This window comes from Martes martes, assembly GCF_963455335.1.
Source record: "Martes martes genome assembly, chromosome: 6".
NCBI classification, from domain to species: domain Eukaryota; kingdom Metazoa; phylum Chordata; class Mammalia; order Carnivora; family Mustelidae; genus Martes; species Martes martes.
This window is the reverse complement of record NC_137893.1, coordinates 24,455,261-24,475,792: the sequence shown is the minus strand read 5'-3', so window position 1 is coordinate 24,475,792 and position 20,532 is coordinate 24,455,261. Positions and strand designations below refer to the sequence as shown.

The 20,532-nt window shown below is 43.7% G+C and overlaps 1 protein-coding gene across 1 annotated transcript in view; it reads left to right on the top strand.

Moving 5' to 3' along the window:
• Window positions 1-8,586: 8,586 nt before the first annotated feature.
• SOBP (sine oculis binding protein homolog) overlaps window positions 8,587-20,532 on the top strand; it is a gene marked incomplete at its 5' end in the record, with an annotated part of 161,657 nt that continues 149,711 nt past the window's right edge. Inside the window, one exon of the mRNA XM_080805156.1 lies at window positions 8,587-8,682. Coding sequence (XP_080661282.1) covers window positions 8,587-8,682 — 96 coding nt within the window. The remainder of the gene's footprint in view (window positions 8,683-20,532) is intronic.

The following is a 20,532-nucleotide window of genomic DNA, read 5'->3' as shown; positions in this document are numbered from 1 at the left end:
GAGATGGAAGTCTTCTTGGAGTCTCTAGCCCAACATTTTGGGGACAGGACCACTCTGATTCTGCAGCTCTTGGAGTCACACCTGCTCCGTTCTCAGCCACACATGAAGCACATACATTATGGTGAGTGGAGAGTATTTATGGCTACCCCAGGACCTTCTGCTCAGGCTTCTTCATTCCACTGTGTCTATCCTCACTGCACTAGCCTGCTCTGTGTTGGGCTGGTTTGTTCCGTAAGGCTTGCTGCTGTTTCAGGCTCTACCTTAGAGGGTGGGGGAGACACGAGTCATCTCTGCTTTCAGCCCTCTTCCTTCATATTCCCCCAAATCTAGCAAGTGTTCTGGTTGTTCCTCCCATTCCCCAGGGCACTGAACCTTCTTGGGAATCTATAGTAAGTCTGCTTCCATCACCTAGGCATCTTTGCTCCTTCTTTATTCCAACCACACAGAATTGTGATCTCTCTCTCTCTCTTTTTTTAAAAGACTTATTTATTTATTTGTCAGAGAGAGAGAGAGAGAGAGAGAGATCACAAGTAGGCAGAGAGGCAAGCAGAGGCAGAGAGAGAGAAGCAGGCTACCTGCTGAGAAAGGAGCCCGATGCAGGACTCGATCCCAGGACCCTGGGATCACGACCTGAGCCGAAGGCAGCTGCCTAACTGACTGAGCCACCCAGGTGTCCCTGTGATCTCTTTTTGATTTGGAAAAACTTCCCTTGGCTTGTCTTTATATTTTCCTAAAGCTACATTTTATGGCATAAACTTTTTTTTTTAAGATTTTATTTATTTACTTGATAGACAGACATCACAAGTAGGCAGAGAGGCAGGCAGAGAGAGAGGAGGAACAGTCTCCCTGCTGAGCAGAGAGCCTGATGCGGGGCTCAACCCCAGGATCCTGGGATCATGACCTGGGCTGAAGGCAGAGGCTTTAACCCACTGAGCCACCCAGGCACCCCTATGGCATAAACTTTTAATGTAAATCCTTCAGGTCATTGAGTGTTGATCATCAAAATCTAGACTCTTGAGACTCAGAAAAAGTTTTCTCTCAAACTCTTTTTCTCCTTCGAATTTCACAGTTCCATTTTAAGTCTCAAAAGTCATGGGTAATGAACTCATATTTTTCTGTGAATTTATCTCATAACATCCTTACTCTGAAGCAATGGATGCCAAATGAATGAAGTGCATGGGATAGAAAGGAAGTAACAAGTATAAACAAAACAAAGCACTTCTTCATACATCAAAATATTATCTCACCGCAAATGGAAGCTACCTTAAACGTTGAGCTAGTTTCTTCTTAGTTGTGAGGCTTAAAATGGAGAGACTGACCGTACAAATGTACAATAGCAAAGCCACATGGCAACAGAACTCTGATCCCTAACTTTGTAAGCAACAAACCAGAGAAGCCACCATCAGCCCAGAATGGTTGGGACTTCATCAATGACCTCTGGCTTTCCCATTCCTTACCGTACTTCCCCCTTCCAACTCGGGACCAACTAGAGAAAGCCAAATATGCTCCCCAGACTAATTGCATAGGATGTCCTGCTTCCTTTGGCCCACCTTCTAGTTAGCCTCCAGTTTCTCCATGCCAAAACCTTCAATCAGAATATACCTGAAGCCTTTTATTTTCCTCTGTAAAGCTCTCCCACCCACATGCCTGTCTTTGAGTATCTGCCAAATGCAGGTGATGGTGGCTGGCTTTCTCACCCTCAATAAACAGGCTTTGCTTTGTTTTCCTTTGGGTGGTCTTCATTTATTTCCACTGGCTTATTACACATAAAGCTGTTATATTCGGACATACACATTGATAGTGGAGCTTAACATTTTTTTTTTTTTTTTTTTTTAGCATAGAGATGCCTGGAGCAAATAAATGCTGGGCTTTGATCTCATTTTAATTCAGTGGATAGGAATTAAAAATTATAACGCCAATAAATCTTTTCCTTGAATTGATAGGTAGTGGTATGCTTGCCTCAATAGGTATAGTTGAAATGTTCTTGAAAGTGTATGTAGAGATCTCCTTTTTATAAATTAAAATTATAACATTCTAACAAATCACTATTAAAAGGGACATCATATTGAAAATGAAGAACACTATTATTGTGTAGGTGATTATTCCTCATGTGTCAGGTTTCCATAAATTGTCACTTACCTCTGTTAGTCCGTACATATAAACCTAAGGCTACTGTAAAACAATAATAAGTCTCAAAAGAGCAGATAGTACATATTTGTCCAGAGAAACTTGTGCAGTTCTATTTTTAGCTCACTTTAACTGATAATATGTGGTCATAACAACAGTACTCGAAAATGTAACTTACTATTCTCATTTCACATTTGAGAAAATGAAGACTAAAGTAAGATCACTTGCTCAAGCCCTCCTTCCCTAAAGAAGTGAAGCCCCTTATTGTCCTGCAAAGAACCCTGAGTTTGTTTGAAGCTACTAGCTGAGGAACTTATATACCTGTGATTTAAAGAAGACTGTCCTTCTTTTAGGAAGGTCACAGTCTTCCCCTTGACACCATGGCAAAGAGGACAAGAATGTTCTTGGAACAGCAAGGAGAAAGGGGATCCCCCCTCAAGGGTGTGCCTTGCTGTGTTAACCTGGTGTTTAATGGCAGAGCTAATGATGGCCGGATGACCCCCATAGGCAAATAACGGAGCCAGGAAGAAACTCAGGCCTTCCCACGCAAAGGAAGTTTTCTTGACCCAGTGCATCCATCCACATGGCTTCTAAAAGAAGATTGTGATCCCTTGCGACGGTCTACAGGTCCCATATAATCTGGCTCTATATTCCTCTTTCCCTGCTTCTTCTACCGCTCTTTTTGTTCTCTACACTACAGACACCTTTCCATTTCTCAAATGTGCTCAGCACATCCATTCTTCAGCTCCTTTAAAATTCTGACCAGAGCACACTTGGGTGGCTCCGTCCATTGAGCTACCAGCTCTTGGTTTTGGTTCAGGTCATAGCCTCAGGGTCATGGGACCCAGCCCATGGAGCCCTGGGGCTGGCGGGCTCTGCACTCAGCAGGGAGTTTGCTTGAGATTCTCTTTCTCCCTCTCCCTCTGCCCGCCCCCCACCCCTGCTCACAGGCTCTGTCTCTCTCTCTCTCTCTCTCAAATAAATAAATAAATAAATACATCTTTAAAGAAGAATTCTGACCAGAACACTTTTCTCCAGGATGTCAAAATCTTTGCATGGGCAGTTCCTTCCCATCTTTCCCCTTCGAAGTGAAATTTCTTTTTGTAAAGATATTTTATGATCATTTTAGCTAAAGCAGACCTCTGGCCCTTGTAGCTTACTTAGTACATTGTTCTTTTGTCACCTATCTGTATCTAAAATTGCCTTCCCTGTTGCTTGTTTGCTTGCTTATTGTCCCCTCTCCAGGCTATGAGCTTTCTGAAATTTGGAAACTTATCTGTTGTGTTTGCTGCTCGATCCCAAGCACCCAGAAGAGTGCCTAGACTAGGGTAGGGCCTCAATATATATATTTGTTGAATAAATGGGTGAATAAGTCATGAATCCCAAATGAGAATATGATGACACATACGTGCCCATTCCCCAGAAAACAATGAGCTGAATGTTTTGTATATGATTTTAGGACATTCCAAAGGTCTGGAAGCTCACTTGTAGACCCCTGGTTAAAGCCCCTGGATTATAGTTAGGCTGTTGCATAATGTCCTTTTTGAAATTGACTTTGAATTTCTGTTCTCTGAAATTAAACATGAGCACAGACTTTGAAAGTATGTTTTAGGGGGCGTATAACAAATCACAAGCCAATTGCTGCTCATCGGTTTTAAATAAAAAAGATCCCTGATATTTACATTGATTGATCCTAATGACCATATTTTATTCAATGAAGATGCCTTGTGGTTTATGTTAAATGCTCCCCCATATCCAGTTCTCCTCTCCTGTGGGGAACATGGGGGAATTAAATTTCCCAGCCTCCCTAGCTGTTGGGCAGGATCATATGATTAACTCTGGACAATGGATTGGAGACAGAAGTGACATATGTCACTGCAGGGCTGGAGCATTTAATTGCTGGTGAGAGCTTCTTCAGGGTTCCATCTTCTAGAGAAATGACTATGGAAGCACATGCTGGCATGGAGGTTCAATGCCAAGCCATCACACAGGGGACAGTTGCTCTGGAGAGTCACACAGATCTTCAGGAGACTTCGTGTGAGCAAGCAGTAGAAATGTGTGTTGCTTTAAGTCCTGAGATTTTCTGATTTGCTGTTGTAGCATAATCTAACATAATCAAACACACCACTGATTGGAGAGTGTGCTATTGAGGGGAGAAAAAAAACTGTCATTTATAATTATAAGAATTCATTGTAAGATGCATCACAATCTCAGAGGGGTTAAAATGTAAACAGATCATCTGGGGCTTAGATTAGATAAAACACAGATTATTAAAAGGTACTCATTAAATCAGGTTACCGTAGTATCAAGAAATCCACAACTAGAGTTGGACAGAAAGTTATGGACACAAAGCCCAACACTTACTAGCTTGTGACTTAATAACTTATCTTGTGTAGGCCTTAGTTTTCTCATTTGTGAAATGAGGATAACAGTAACAGCTGCCTCATAAGATTTTGTCAATATGAAATGAGGTAATTCTTACAATGTGTTCAGCATAGTAATTCTCCACATATTTTAGTCCCTGTATTTGGTTAGACCACAGAGCTTGTTCAAGATGAGCATTATTTTCAAACAATATACAGGAAAGTCTCTTGGTAAGTGTGTTATTATGTCATACAAATTAATCAGCAAATACTTATTCATTCCTCACCAGGCATGAAGACTGGGCCTCAGAGTTAGGTGGTCTTAGAGAGAACAAAGAAGCAGATGTAGAAGTTGAGGGCCCAAAGCACACCATCCTGGGGCTTTCCTATCTTCTCTCTGATGTATTTTCTAGGTGAGTCTGGTTAGAATGAATATCAAGAGAGGCCTTGAAGAGTAAAAGTCACAAAAATATGCCCAAGGAATATCTAAAAAAGGTCAGTCCTATACTTATCTTGGTGACTGTTGGGGGTCGTAAAGGGAATATTGAAGACTATTTCTATGTCTAGGGCCTTGAATGATGGTGGTGGTGTGTGTACGTGTGTGTGTGTGTGTGTGTGTGAGGGGGCAGCTGGGGCATAATGGTAAATCATAGTAGGGAAAGAGTGGCTCTTTTGAAATGTAGGAGATTGTTTCTACCTACATGGGGTTATCGTCCAACAGACTGTATAAAGTTATCTATGGAACATGATCAGACTCATGATATATCCAAATTCATAAAGCAGCAACTCTTGTTATAATTGTCTTTATCTATAATACATTTGAGGAAACCTAAAACTTGACATTAATAAGCTCTAACAATCATTAGTTCTGAAGTTCATTCTGGACTAAAAGTTCCCACACACATACTATATGAGCTTTCATTCTCTCATTTGAAGATAAGCATCGTGGATTCTAAGACAATATTCTCAACCTCAGTTTTCTGGAGGACATAGGACTGTGAAAGAACAGGTAGCTGATTAATATCACTTCTTTTATTAAATGAGCCATTGCAGAAGAAGAAACTTTCTTTAAAGGAAGTATAGCTGCCTCTTAATATAACTTTGGGCTACAGTTCACCTTTTCTGTTTATTCTTAACTTGTGAAACTGTATCTTAGGACTTTGGGTATATAACTTGTTATTTGATATCAAGTGAACAACAGTGAATCGATTGTAATGCTTCTGGCACTAAAGGAAACGGAGGGGACTTAAATATGTTTCCAGAAGACAAAAAATTCCCTTTGTGTATACTTTACAACATATGTTTCCACCGTTTTAGAATATTTAAAAGTTAAAAAAAAAAAGTTTCTGACTACTTATTAAAGACCAAAAGGACAAAACAGAGAAAACGAACTACCTCCAACTCACGTATTATCAGATGTTTTGGATGAAATTCAGATTGAAAAACCAAAAAGACCCGCTCTCCGTCTCTCCCTACTGGCAACAGCATTAGGAAGCTCTACACCCACTTTCACACCTTGGGGAATGTTGTTATTGTTCTAGGAAAGGGGGAGGCGGGGAGTAGTGCTTTATAGCGAACAGGTTTGGGCTCCTCTCATTCTTGTTGCCAGGGTCGTTGTAGGTCGTTTGTGGGCTACTACTGGCTTCAAGACTTCCCAGAAGACTTGGGCTCACACCTGTGTATCCTGGTATGCTCCCAAGGGTTGCTGGAAAAATCTTGAATAAATTGATGCCTGTACGGCAGAGCGCTCCCTAAAAACTCAGCAATACACCTCTCTTGACTTTCTCTGCCCCAGATAACCACCCCAGGATCTTAAACATTTTTTTTTTTCCGGGCAAATGTTTTGCTTGGACCCCTTGCAGGAGCAGATTCTGACTCTGCCTCTCTCACTCTGGCCTCCTGGCTCGCCTGGGATCCAGCGAGCCACGCAGAGCAGGGTGCGGCTCCCCCCAACCTCCCTCCACACAGGGAAGAGAAGAGGCGAGGGGAGGTACTCAGCTTTTTTGGACACACTCCCAAGTATTTGTATTTTGGCATTTACGGCCCCAAATAATGCTAAGATGCAAAACAGCCACCGTAGAAGTGCTTAGCCCTCCCGAGTAGCTCCCAAATATCTCTAATTTGACGTTCTAGAAACAAAACAGTGCTAAAATGCAAATTAGGCAACGTGATACCCAGAATGAGCCTCGTTTGACAGGCCAAACAGATTTTAATGGAAAGCTGACTCATATTCCCCAAACCGATTCATTCAATCTTTAAGTACTTAAAAAATTGTGTAATTTTAAGTTCCACCACTGTTATAATGAACACTCCATAATAACAAGCAGTGGAACAATGGACACCCCCATATCGCATTGTGTCAGGTAATTACGAAGTGTGGCGGCGCGGGAAAGCGAAGAGGGGAACGTCAATGTGCCCCCTGCAGCTCGTAGGAGCGGTCGGGGCTGCGTATCTCACCGAAGCCTCATCAAATCGCTCACACCAGTGCCTCAACCCAGAGAGCGACAAATGCAATCCGAGCTTCATTGGCCCCAGGCGTGGACCGAGAGGGCCAAAGCGGAGGCGCGAGAGCTCAGGGGGAGCGATCACGGCTGCGGGAGAGCAGCCGGGCGCAGGGAAGTCGCGGTGAAGTGTCGCCGGGCGGTGTAGGGAGGGTCCCGTCGGGCGGGGCGAGGGCAACCAGCACCCGGACGACGGAACCTCCCTACGCGGGACCCTGCTCTCCCAGCAGCACCCAATGCTTTGGAGGTTAAACCCAGGGCACTGGGACAAGGGTGCGCGCGGGGTCACAGGGTAAAGCTATTACTTTGTAGTGAGACACGTCTGTGTGTGTGTGAGAGAGAGAGAGAGAGAGAGAGCGAGAGAGCGAGAGAGAGCGCGAGCGAACTGGAGGGAAAAGAAAGAAGAAAGAACAGGGGGCTGAGGGCCGAGATGTCCTACTTCTAAGTGGTTCATTGAGAGGCAAAAGCGGTCTTGCCAGCGCAGTCGTAGCCCGGGCCGCGTTGGGAACCCGCGGAGCGGGCACAGGGACCTCTCCAGGGGGCCTCCTGCCTCCGCGCGCCCTAAGGGGGCCCCCGGAGAGGACACTGTCCTGGCAACTGCGGGGGGAGGTCCGGGCAGTGGTTTCCTTCCCCCCGAGACCCCGGCGCTTCCACCGCCCACCTTCCTCCCTTCACCCCCATTCATTTTTTTTTTTTCTTTCTTTCCTTAGCAGCTTCTAGGACGGGCTCAAAAGCTAACTCTAGACCCACGCGAGCCCACATCACGGAGCTAAGGAGAACAGCTGGGGTCGGGGCGGCCCCAGGGCCCGTCTCGCCGAGGTGGCAGCCGCGAGGGGCGCCGCGTCCCGCCGGTGCCCGCCGCGGATGAGCAAGCGGCCGCGAGCAGCCCCCGAAGCCGCGCAGCATCCGCGTATTCAGTGACGGTAGAAGCCACGCCCGCTCGGGAGCCGGGGGCCGTCCTAGCCCCCCCCACCTTTCCCCCTCCCTCCCGCCCCCTCCTCCCCGCGCCGGCCCCCGGCCCGCCCCCGGCTCGGCTCGCGGGAGGCGCTGGGCGCCGGGGCTGGCGCGCTCTCCCGGGCGCACACACACATCCACGCACGCACGCCCAGAGCAGCTCTCTCCGCGCCCGGCCCTCGTTCCCCTCGCCCATGCAGACGGACAGAGCGACGGAAGATGGCTGACGACTCCACGGGGCACCGAGGATGCAGCCCGGCGGCGGCGGCGGCGGCGGGAGCGGCAGAGGCAGCGGCGGCGGCAGGGGCAGCGGCGGCGGCGGCGGCGCTGGCGGCGGCGGCGGCAGCGGGAGCAGGAGCGGCGGCGGCGGCGGCATCCCCGAGACTCCTCGAGCTACCTTTCCCTCTGACAGCCACTGACGTTCTCCGCCGCTAGAAGAGACCCCGCTTCTCCGGCGCCCGCCTGCCCTCCCCCCTCCCAGCCCCAGCCCCAGCCCCAGCCCCAGCCCCGCCAGCACCGCTACCTCCGCCAGCATTGCCACCATCAGCACCACCACCACCACCACCACCACCACCACCACCACCACCACCGCCGGCGGCGGCAGCAGCCATTTCATCTCCACAGAAACCAGACACAAAAACATGGCAGAAATGGAGAAAGAAGGGAGACCTCCGGAAAATAAAAGGAGCAGGAAACCGGCTCACCCAGTGAAAAGGGAGATCAATGAGGAAATGAAGGTATTTTTGGACTTCGGGGCTGGAGCGACTGAGCTCTTTCTTCCGCTCGCTCCCTTTGGGCCGTTGTATGGATTTGGGGGGTACGGGGAGCGCTTGTCAGTTGTTGTAGGATGCCCAGAAAGCCTCAGCTCCTCCTCCAGGTGCAAAACCGAGGCCAACTCGCGGGCTGCATCCCCGAGATTTGCCTGCCTCCGATTTGATGGGGGGTGGGGGGCGGCCGGGAAACCACATACTATTTAACCTTATAAACCCCAGGTTGGCACAGGCGCGTTTCAGTAGGAGGGGACCGGGGGCCCAAGTGGCGGGTGGACATGGCGAAGAGGCTTTCCTAGTCGGCGGTGTAGTTTTCCCCCTTTTCTTCGGAAACCATTTCTCGGATCGCTCCAAAGTTAAGGAGCTGCCGGGCCGAGGAACCCCGGGAGCGCTCGATTGCACCCTGCCCTTCAGTTCATCTCCCCGCTCCTCGATCCCGCTTCCCCCCAACTAGCCAGCTGCGGTGGTGTAAAGAGGCTGTCAGTGCCCGGGCAAGTGCGGCCCCGGCGGCATGGGTCTGGGTACCGTGTTGACGGCCGGCTCGCCTCGCCTCGCCCGCCCCTGTCCGCTCCGCTCACTCGGCTGCCTCCGCCTCCCGCTCCGCTTTGCGTGCTCCGCTTCCCAGTTTAGCAGACCCGGGCTAGCCCGGCTGAAAGATAACTGTCTGAGGGGCGGCCTTCCAGAGCGCCTGCCCATTGTTCGGAAAGGCCAGCCGGGAGTCCTGTCGGCGAGGCCGGGCTCTCCGCCAGGCCAGCGGTGCTCCAGAGGTGGTGAGCGCAGCCGCCTGGCGCTCCAGCTGATCGCGTTGGAGCGATTGCACAAGAGCACCGCTCAGCTCCGGACCCCCCTCCCCACCCCCCTTATTTTCCATGAAGTTGAAGCTTTTGCCCGGCGAGGGTTTTATTCTGTGTTGATTTCACGAGTCTCTCTGGATTTCAAAATATATATATATTTTTTTCTTTTTGTAAATTACAAGCAAGCAGCAGTTTTCAGGGGAACTTTAGTTTTCATTCCGCAGCCGTCCTGATGTTCACCGTCTTCTGCATAGAATTCTAAACGCTGCCAACTGACTTTGTCAGGTTGGCGAAGTTTGTGTTTAAAAGACAGACTGGATGAAAATGGCATGCAACTAAATAAAATTTATCACCTTTTGACGCTTTCTTGATTAAAACATACTCTGTGAGAGTGCCTTCTGAGAAGTCCGTTTAGAAAGGGGCACATGGATGAGGCTTGCTGTATGGATACCTGGGTGCATATGTTTAGCTTTCCTTTCCACCGGAGAACGTCTGTAGCAATCTCAATTTGGAGATTTGAGTTTTTATTTCTGGGTGAGGAACTTTGTGTCTGAAACCATGAGGGGCAGTCTCAATGGGTCCAAAGAGAGTTAAGGAAGATTTGCCTTGGAAATCAGTGCCCTTCCTTCTGATGGAAACCACCATTGAATTCAATGATAGTTTTTAAAAAGAGAGACCAGTAGGAGTTGTCTTACAATAGGGGTGGAATTCAAACAGTCTACAAAAACCATTCTTTCTCACTTACCCTTCCCTGCTGTCCTGCATTTCCAGATTACTTTTCCATTTCATTTTAAATTGGGGGTGAGGGAAGAGGAGAGAAGTGAAGCCACTAGGAAATCAGTGTGCGCTGGCCCTTTAAAACACTGCCTAATGTGATCTATATGGATGGCAGCTTTTAAGTTTCATAGGTTCTAGAATTACAAATTAGCTAATTTTAATCAAAACATGTGAAATGTTATCCCGGCTGGATATAAAGGCTGACTGTGCTCAATGCTTGGGGCTCGCGTTGTTGACTTTGGCTGCGGGCGCACTCCGTGGTTTGGGAGATAGTTGTCCTTCTACAGTATAACAGATGTTTGTCTGAACTGGTGAGGAAGAAACAAAAACAACATTGTGTGAAGGGGAAAAATTACACAATTTTTAGCCAATGCTGCAGGACTAAGTATGGTATTAACCTCCGTGCACAGAATTTCCTCTTTTTAAAAAATGTTATTTTTCTTTCAAATCGCCATCTACTATTTGAAGTTGTCCTCATCGTTTCTGTGCAGAGCAGCATTAAGTAAGAAGTTTTACGCAGCAAATAATTCAGCCGCCTGTAGGATTGGCATTTTCTGTCTGGTTTGGACCCATGTGTGAGAGAGTCCGGCGGAAATCGTCAGTCATGTCAGTGCACACCATGCCAACAGGCATGAATTCCCATTTCTAGTGGAATTGTTTTGTAGGTATTCCTCTAACAGAAGAGCCCCCAAAGCCTTCATTTGAAAAGTATTTTCTCAAAGTCAAACCGTGAAAGGGTTAGTTTGAACTCATTAATATTTTTCTGCTTTTAATATTACCAACCGCATCAGTAAACACCCCCCCCTTCAGCGTCATCTTACTATTACCCCTCCTTGTCCCCAAACCCACAGTGTAGAGTAACATAACAAGTTGGTTGCCCTGTATAAAAATATGTGCAACAAAATGTCACCGAGAACACAATGTGGCCTTGTGCAGCTTCATATCGGTGCTGCTGGAGCTGCCTGGCTGTGTTTGCCTTCATCTGAACGGCTTTCATCTGGACCAGTGTAAACTAAACCCTGGTAAGTAATCACTGCCCGGCAGAAAGAAAGGAATGTATACAGCTAGCACGGCCTAAGCTGTAAAAACGGAAACCTGAGCCCCCACCGAGGATCACATATCAAGGCTTGAAGGTAGGGGAAATGAAAGGGGGACAGAGCAGAGAGCGAATGGAAAAGTCAGCCTGGGAAGTGGAGGGTCAGGAGGAGGCCCCCCTTAGGGAGATTTGGCTCAGGGATTAGGGAATTTTATCATGGTGTACAGTGACCTACTCGGGTTTCAACACTGGGTGGATCGAGTTGCTTCTCTGTGAGCTGAAAGAGAAAGGACTGGTGTGTATGTGATTTTTCCCCCCCTTCGGGTAATAGAAAGGACATTGGTACAAGTGTCTATTTTAAGTACAGCAAATGCAGGGCGCTGAGAATGAGCAACAAAATCACCTCATCATGAGGCTTTCTTCAAGATCTCCTAATTGAGATAGTTACATATGTATTTAAAAATGGCTGGAGAGGACAAACTGGCTGAGGTTTAGCTGACACCAGTAATGGCATTGGAGATTGTCTTCATGTGGCTGGGAGCTAATGTTGGTCGCTGTTTGACTAGATCAGATATTCGGTTACATTTTCGTTATCACTGGTTTAATGTGCATGGCAGTTGTAACAAATTTGAATTTGATACAATATAATTTTGTGTGTGAAGAGTACATGACTTGGCATAGCTTGCTTGTAGTGTAGTGAAAATATCTTCAAGTAGAAATGCTTGTCTCATTATGACCTTTACAATGTTTCCTTATCTTTCCTTTTTTTCCTCCTAGGGACTTGTTACTTTACTGTACTTACGATAAGTTAGAGACCAGTAGAGACGATTTAAAAAAATTAGATGGTGATGCAATTTACATTTTGACTATTTTTGGTTTCCAAAGTGAGTATTGTGATCGTATCTAGTGAAGACATAATAGTCTTCAATATACTGTTAGCTCATATGTGTCATTAATTAATGGATCCTAGGAGGGAATCCCAACATATAGAAGGACTAATTCATTTTAGGAGTTCCTCTAGAGCATGGTAGATAGAACATAAAATGAGTTTGTACTTTTGGATATGTAAACATAAATACATGTGTTAAATGTAAATATAGTTGTACTTAAGGGTATGTATTTTTGCATACATAGATCTTAGGGAACGTGATTAGTGGCTACGGAACAGTAATGCAACTCAAAAAAACTACATTATGAGTAGAGGTAATGAGTCAGATTTTTATCTTTTAAAGTGCTCTGACAAAACCAATGTGATTAGATCAAGCTCTCTGCCCTGGAAACTTTCCTAAACAAACCATAATTAATACATTTACAATGTTACTTCTCTATCAATTGTTAAACTACAGGATAATCTGAGTTAAATGTCTTCGGGTCTCCTTTACTGAAGAATTTTTTTTTTTTTTTTGTCTATAAATATTCCCAGTAAGTAATTTGTACCTAAAATTATGCTACAGTCCTGGTGCCTACAGTTAAGAGAGAGGCACATCTGTTAGAGTTTAGTAGTAAACTCACCACAAGATTTGCTAATTTGGTTTCTGATGGTCTCCATTTGGCATTAAAAATGACCTGTGTCAACTGCATAGACAATAAAGCAAGTTGCAGAACCAAGTTGGTGAGTGCAGTGAAATAAATAGGTTTCCATTTAAAAAAAAAAAGGAGAAATCACAGTGTGGAAAAGTCAGCATGTTCAAGGTTGAAATCAGCTCATTACTAAAACAGGTATATTTTAAGTTTTGCTGCTGACACTCCATCTTGATGTCAGACACAGCCAGTCTCAGGAACTTAGAAAGTGGGCTCAGGACAGATCTCACCGTGGCATTCACAACTCATGTCAGACCTCGCTGCTGAGCAGTGGCCCCAGGTGTGCCACGTGGTGGGGCTGGGGACTCATGTCAGCTGGGCATGGTCCCTACTCCTTGGAAGCTGAAATGGGATGTTCCCACCAGCTTTGTCCTCCACGTTGCTCTCCGTTGTCCTGCTCAAGGCTCCAGTGAAAACCCATTAAGAGAGTTACGGAGGGCGAGGAGAGCTATGAATTCTGCTCTGTTCAAAGCAGGGCTTTCTGAAAAGAGTCTCTCTCTCCGACTGTGAACCTTGTGAGTGCGATAGAGCAAGATTCTCGAAGCCTTATACAACTCGCAGGTTCCAGAGACCAGGAAATGGAAAGGAACCACTCCACTTCCTCCCGAATCTGAAATAAACATTTGAACTAGAAGAAAATGAGTCTGACAGACTCATTCCCTTCTGCGTTTCCTGCCTCTCTGCTTGCCAAGCACTGCTCTGAGAAGCCAAGCCCTACTCTGCTTGTGTGAAAGACAGACTCATAGAAACCAAGAGGTAAAAGAGTTTTTAAAGGAAAATCAAAAACAGGGCCTCGAAAAGGGCAAATATCAGTGAGCACAAGTGACTGTCTGAAAAAAGGAGAGTCGCAGGGAGAGATAGTGTCTTGTTAAGGTGACCATGCTTTTTATATCTTCTAGGCAAGTATCCTTTTCATTAAGAGTCTTTATGCTTCTCTTTCTTAAAAAAAAAAAAAAAAAATTAGGGGCGCCTGGGTGGCTCAGTGGGTTGGGCCTCTGTGTTCAGCTCAGGTCATGATCTCAGGGTCCTGGGATAGAGCTCCACATTGGGCTCTGCTCATCAGGGAGCCTACTTCCTCCTTTCTCTCTGCCTGCCTCTCTGCCTACTTGTGATCTCTGTCTGTCAAATAAATAAATTTAAAAAAAATTATTAGAAGTAGTAGAAGGCGGAACATTTAAAAAGCTCTGAAGTCTCAAACTTCCTCTTGTGGAATGGGAAGTCAGCCACACTTACACTCTCAAGCTAATAAGATTATTGAATATTTTCCTAAAAGAGAAGGGATATTACTGGGTAGAATGAGGAAAAAAAAAAAAGAGTACTTTGTTTTTGGTGCTGCCAACTGAAACGTGTAAACAGACATGAAAGAATATGGTGAGTGAGATTTGCTGAATGTATATTTTAGGATCCGTAGACTGATGGGTGTTAATATCTCTTACATAACCAAAGGGTTGTGGAACTCTGTCCTGTTTTAAGGTGAGTGGCTTTGGCAGGGACAGAAAGACAATGTAACCAGTCCTGGTGATTTTTAGGGAGGTTCTGCAGCTGCATGGGACACAGCTGCCCATAGCCACACACCTGCCTTGCTTGCCACAATGTTAGCCTCAGGGCTGGAATCTGCAATGTCACAGCACTTGTTTGACCTTTTTTAGGACATTTGATGTCCTGGCCACAGATTAAAATGTGGGGACATAATTGTGCCATGTCACAAAAAGACCGTAAAGCAATACAGGTTTTATATGTGGAAATGTACAACTTTGGTTTCCTATGCCAATTATGGAGCCTTCCCATTTCGAATATATCAATAAGAGAACAAGACTTTCTCTGCAGGCCTGCTCCAGGCCGGAATTGGATTTTAGTGTGACGATGTGTCTTCTGTCCTTAGAATGGCATTGTCATCATTGTGTTGTGGCTGAGGACTATGCTACAAAATGATCCAAATGGAGTGCAGTGACCATCTTTAAGGGATCTCAGGCTAATAGGCTGTAGTTCGGGTAAAACCATCAAGGCTTCAGTGGGTTCCCATGTATAAACCGGCCGCTCTTCTGATTCCATGCATGCGGATGGCCCTCTATTGGGTCATCTGTGGGGAGTGCTTCATCCTTAAGATACCATCTGATCCAGTGGTATCACGAATGTGGAAGTAAATGTGTCAAGGGCTCTTACAATATTTCTTTTGCATTACTTAAATTTTACCTTCCGACTTTCTTGCAGAGCTCTAAAATAAAACCAATCCAGGGAGTCTGTGTTAAGACAGATGACTTAGACCCGACCTTAGGCCAGATGTGGGCATAGCGCTAGAAACCCACTTGTGATCAAGTTCAGTTCTTACGTCTGCAGAAGAAATCAGCTGTCTTCTGCAAATTGCTCTCTCACCCCCCCTTTAAAATCTCAATTAACAAGTTCAATGACGCTTAATAGAAATCTGTCTCAGAACACATGGAGATGAAAAGGGAGATAAAATATTTTCCAAAAATAACCACCATTCCATCATTCATAATCTCAACCAGCAGAGATGCTAGCATTTCCCTCCCCCCCCCAACCTTGTAAATTGTTTAGAATTGGGGGTTTCCTTTGAAAGTATTTCTCATAGGCTTCACTTTCATGGACAGTGTGTGTCAGAATGTTTTGAAGTGAAGTCATATAACTGACAGATCCTTTTTATTGTCATTAGGACTGTGAATGTGGATGACATGGCTGTCTATGAGAAGACTATGTGTTAATTAATTTTTAATTAAAGTGATTTATTTTTATAAGAATACATGGACCCGATAGAAGTGGTAGAGTAAACAATACAAGTAAGCTAAAAGAAAAACAAAGCCTATAATTTTCCCACCCAGACATAATAACTATCAACATTTTGATATATGTCTTTTAATGCCCTTTTCTATGTGTGATATATACTATTTTTTTAAACAAAAATGGTCTTATAGTATACTATCCTTCCTTTAAAAACTTAATATATTGTTAATAGCTTTTCATGGCAGTAAAAATTTATCTACAGAGTATATTTTAGTGCAAAATAGTATTCTATTTTAGTCATCCCATGACTAAGCTGTAATTTATTTAACCAGGTTCCTATTGTTTGACATATAGTTTGTTTCTAAGAAAAAAACACCGAGATAAACATTCCTGAACATGCATATTTTTGCACACATTTCCTTAGAATAGTTCCTACAGTGCTGAGAAATAAAATTACTGAATGAAAGGGGATGTACATTTTTAAAGGCTTTTACTGTATACAGTCAAATAACCTTTTCTAAAAGTTGTATCAACTTCAATTTCCATCACTAGGAGACTGCTCATTAACACTGGATATTACAATTCTTTTAACTTGCACATACTTATTTTTAGAATCAGTTTCCTTGAAATTTATTTGATCATTTCTCTATATTTTTAAACTTAAGATTTGTGAATGTATTCAAATGCACTAGCACATTGACAGAGTGCATTCTAAGTGCTAGGCAATGTCCTAGGTGGGGCTTGGGGAAAATAAAAGGTTTTTGCCCTTGGGTAACTTATAGTGTATTTGGGATAGGTGACATATTTTACCAAAACTGGGACTTGGAGTGAAAATTGGGATTATGTTTGTGGGGAGAGAGAGGACATGGCTTTTCCCTCATTTGAATGAATGATTGGGAACTCTCTGAAAACTTTCTGCTCTCTTGGTTAGGGTAAAAAGTTGGAAACATGTCAGCATTCAGTTTTATGAGGACTGGTAAGAAAGACATCAGTGATACTGACCTATATTTTAAAGATTTATTAATTTTAGAGAGAGAAAGAGAGACAGCAAGCTTGAGTGCTTGGTGGGAGAGGGAGAGGGAGAAAGAGAGAGAGAATCCTAAGCAGACTCCTCATTGAGCTTGACTGGGGGCTGGGGGGCTCAGTCCCACAACCCCTGAGATCATGACCCCAGCAGAGACTAAGAGTGGGATGCTTAACTGACTGTGCCACCCAGGTGCTCTGTTACCTACCTATATTTTAAATCTGCTTGGTGTTTTCAAAATAAAATCATTAGTCCTTTTCGAAGACCTTGAAGTACTTGCGTTTCAGAAGTATTGTGAGAATTTGTAATTACTGCAATTTTCAAAGTGTCTTGAAGTTAACTCCTTATTATTTACCAGTAAAATGTTCCATGAAAAATCATTTAGACTGAACTTTGACATTTGTACAGTACCTCCAGGTAAAGAAGGGGAGGATCTAATGAATGACCTGGGAATTAAGTTTCAACAAAAATATATTTTGCCAGTATCAAAAGAACTCAGAAGGAATGGGGAAATAGTAAAATTTCCAGCCTTTCCATCATCTTTCTGTGACCTATTTTTTTTTGTTGTTAATTTATGCTTTCAGACTAAATGTTAGGAATTTAGGAGTCCTAGGATTGAGAAAGAGGAATTGGAGAGGGTAAGGAAGTATTGGAGTAAACATGAAAAGTACAAAGCAATTAGGGGTGCCTGGGTGGCTTAGTCCATCAAGCATCTGACTCTTGATTTCAGCTCAGATCATGATCTCAGGTTTGTGACCTGGAGGCCCATGTCAGCTCCCTGCTTAGTGGAGAGTCTGCTTCTCTCCCCCTCTCTCTCTCCCCCTCTGCCCCTCTCTCCCTGCTCATGTGCTCTCTCTAAATAAATAAATAAATAAATAAAATCATAAAAAAAAAAGAAGAAAACATACAAAGCAATTAGAATCAGATGCAATGCCCCCAAAATTATAAAATGAGATGATTAAATTTCAACAGTGAGTTTTGACCACGCCCCCAACAATACAAATAATTAAGGAGAATAGGGACCAATGATCAAATCCAAAAGCAAGTAACGTGAAGTTTTAACATAGGTAGATAGGGGCCCTAGTTGGAAAGCTCTTTACAGGTGATGTTGACATCCTGTAGTATGATTGCTTTGCACCTCTTTGGTTGGTCCAAGGAGGTCATTTCTCTGGAATTGCTGACACATTGGACTATATGGAATTGATCGTAGAAAGAGGCCTGGTATAAGAATCAGAAGATCTGTATTTTTGTTTTGACTTTATTGGGTGATGTCTCATGCCTACCATTTACCTTCTGGATGTACTAATTTTCTGTTGTAAAATTAGAGTATCATACAGGTTCACCAGAAGTTTATTGTGGAAATCAAATGCCCAACTTACAGGATTATTGAAAGGAACAGGAGAGTTAAAGGATGTGGAAACACTGTAAAGTGCTGTAGGAGTGTTAGACATTATCATTATAATTATAGTGACCTATTTTCCAAACCCAAATTGGACCACATGGTATGAGAGAGGATTTTTGTGCCACTTCCAAGGGTGAGAGGCAGTCTGCAAAATGCAATTCAGATGCCAGAATATTGAAATTTCTGGCACAATTTTCATGGTTTATAGGAGCAATGATAAAATATTTGAAATAGTAACTGTTCAGTAAAATTTATGATGTGTGATCATGATAATTTTGATATTTCTTTGCAAAAGATACTTAATTTCTTGTGTAAGTCAAAGTTCTTTGATTTCAGAGAATCTTACTATGGGGAGGGACCTTGAGGGACATCAGTTTCCCATTCTATTTCTAGGACATTTGCTGGGAAAAGATTTGGGGGGAAATAAATGTCACTACCTCCCTTGGTATAGTAACTTGTCTTATTGAACATCTTTACCTCTAAAATCTCTGTAGTTTAACTCTTATCACCTTTTTATTTTATTTTTAAAAATATTTTAAAGATTTTACTTATTAATTTGTTAGAGAGAGACACAGCGAGAGAGGGAACACAAGCAAGGGGAGTGGGAGAGGGAGAAGCAGGCTTTCCACCAAGCAGAGAGCCCGATGTGGGGCTTCCACCTGCGTGGAAGGCAGACGCTTAATGACTGAGCCACCCAGGCACCCCTCTTATCACCTTTATTTAAAAAAAAAAATAGCATACATTAGAAACTTTTGTAGGAAAGGAATTTTTTTTTTTTAACAAAACTCCTTTTTTAAGGGTAATAATACAAAAAATGTGGAAAGAACAACTGCTGGAATTTTCTACCAGAAGGATTTGAAAACCCTTATGGGCCATAAACATTAAATTCATTTCTTCTAGAGTATGTTATGTTTCTTGGATGATAACTGCAAAAATCTATTTCATTTCCTTTGGTTTAGTACCATAATGAGCCCATATGATATCTAGCATCAAATGCTACCTAGCAATTAAAAATCTTAAATTATCTATTCTTTGGGGTTCTTTAATTTCTTAATATGGTAATGTATGAGGCAGAAGTAATAATAGTCCATTTCATATGCTACAGGAAACTTTGGTGTTGCTTTTTCTTTCTTTCCTCTTGCTTCTCCTTTCACGAAAGATTTGAGATTTATGGCTTGAGGGTTTATAAACCTTTTGTTTTCTGCTTTTGCAGGCATATAGTGAAGCATTAAGATGTTTATTTTTATTTTCACTAACAAGAAAGGAAATGTTTTAGAGTTTATTTTCATTGACATTTATAGTAACTTGAAAATCATGGAATAGATCAAGTTCAAATTGATTGTTCCATGAAGCCTCTGAGTTTTCAGCACGAGCCATAAACTACGGGGTGTAGTTAAGATGCCCCAATAATACGAATTTGGTGTTAATAACCCAGTTGAGGTTTCAGTCTTTACCCTAATGTCTGAAACTTCTGGACTCTATCCCTGGGATTGGTTCTGAAAAGCTGAATGGATTTGCAGCTGGACTAAAACAAACAAATCTATATCCTTGGCTGGGAGGTTGTTCCATGAATTATGCATCGGTAGCCTTTGTGTCACTTCAGAGGTTAGACAGAACCGGAGAGAGAGGCGCCCAGATACAAACGGTCTAGAAAATTGGATATGGTGGCCAGGAGTTACTATGCAAAAAAGATTTTCTGTCTCGTTGGCACGGTTCTCTTGGAGATTGGGGTAAATAGCACACAGACCAAGAGGATGGCTTGAACTTGGCTTTCAACACTGTTGGGACTTGGGGTTTTGATGTAAGGTGTAATCCTTATCCTTGGAGATTTCTGCTGCCAGACCACTGATGGAGGGCCTCGATCTGTGTGCTTAGCGACTGTCATTCTCTAGGCCAGGCGCTTAGTTTAGTGAAAAGAATTGGGTGTTAGGGGAGACTGGTGCCTCATTAAAGGGATCTCTTCTGATTGAGTAAAGCAGCATTTTAGCTGAGTCCTCCTCAGTGGTATTCCAGAAGTTGCTGGTTATTATACAGATCGATCATATCATCTTTGTGCACTCATGAAAAGAATGTCTATTTAATGTGGACATGACCAGCCATCAGAGAGAATAAATGCCTCACTAAAGCTTGATATGGCTGACTGTTGGCCTTGTGGATGGTCACACTGAATCAATCTGGCTAGATTTTTTTTAAACTGCCGGCGCCCTGTACCGTCTCTGATAGACCCAGTTGGAGCTCCTAGCTTAAGTGGGCACAAAAGCAAAGATGCTAGCATTCTGTGGGTGGTTTGAAATGCCAGGTTTGTTTTTGTGGAGTCAGTAGTGTAATATCTCTTCTTTTTTATGCAACCCCTGCTGAAATCTAAAGTCGTGAAATTCAAGAGCACAGGAACTTGCACGTTGAGGCTATGCACACTCTTGGTTTAGCCTGAGTGCTTTGTTTCAGGTGTATAAATTATACATCC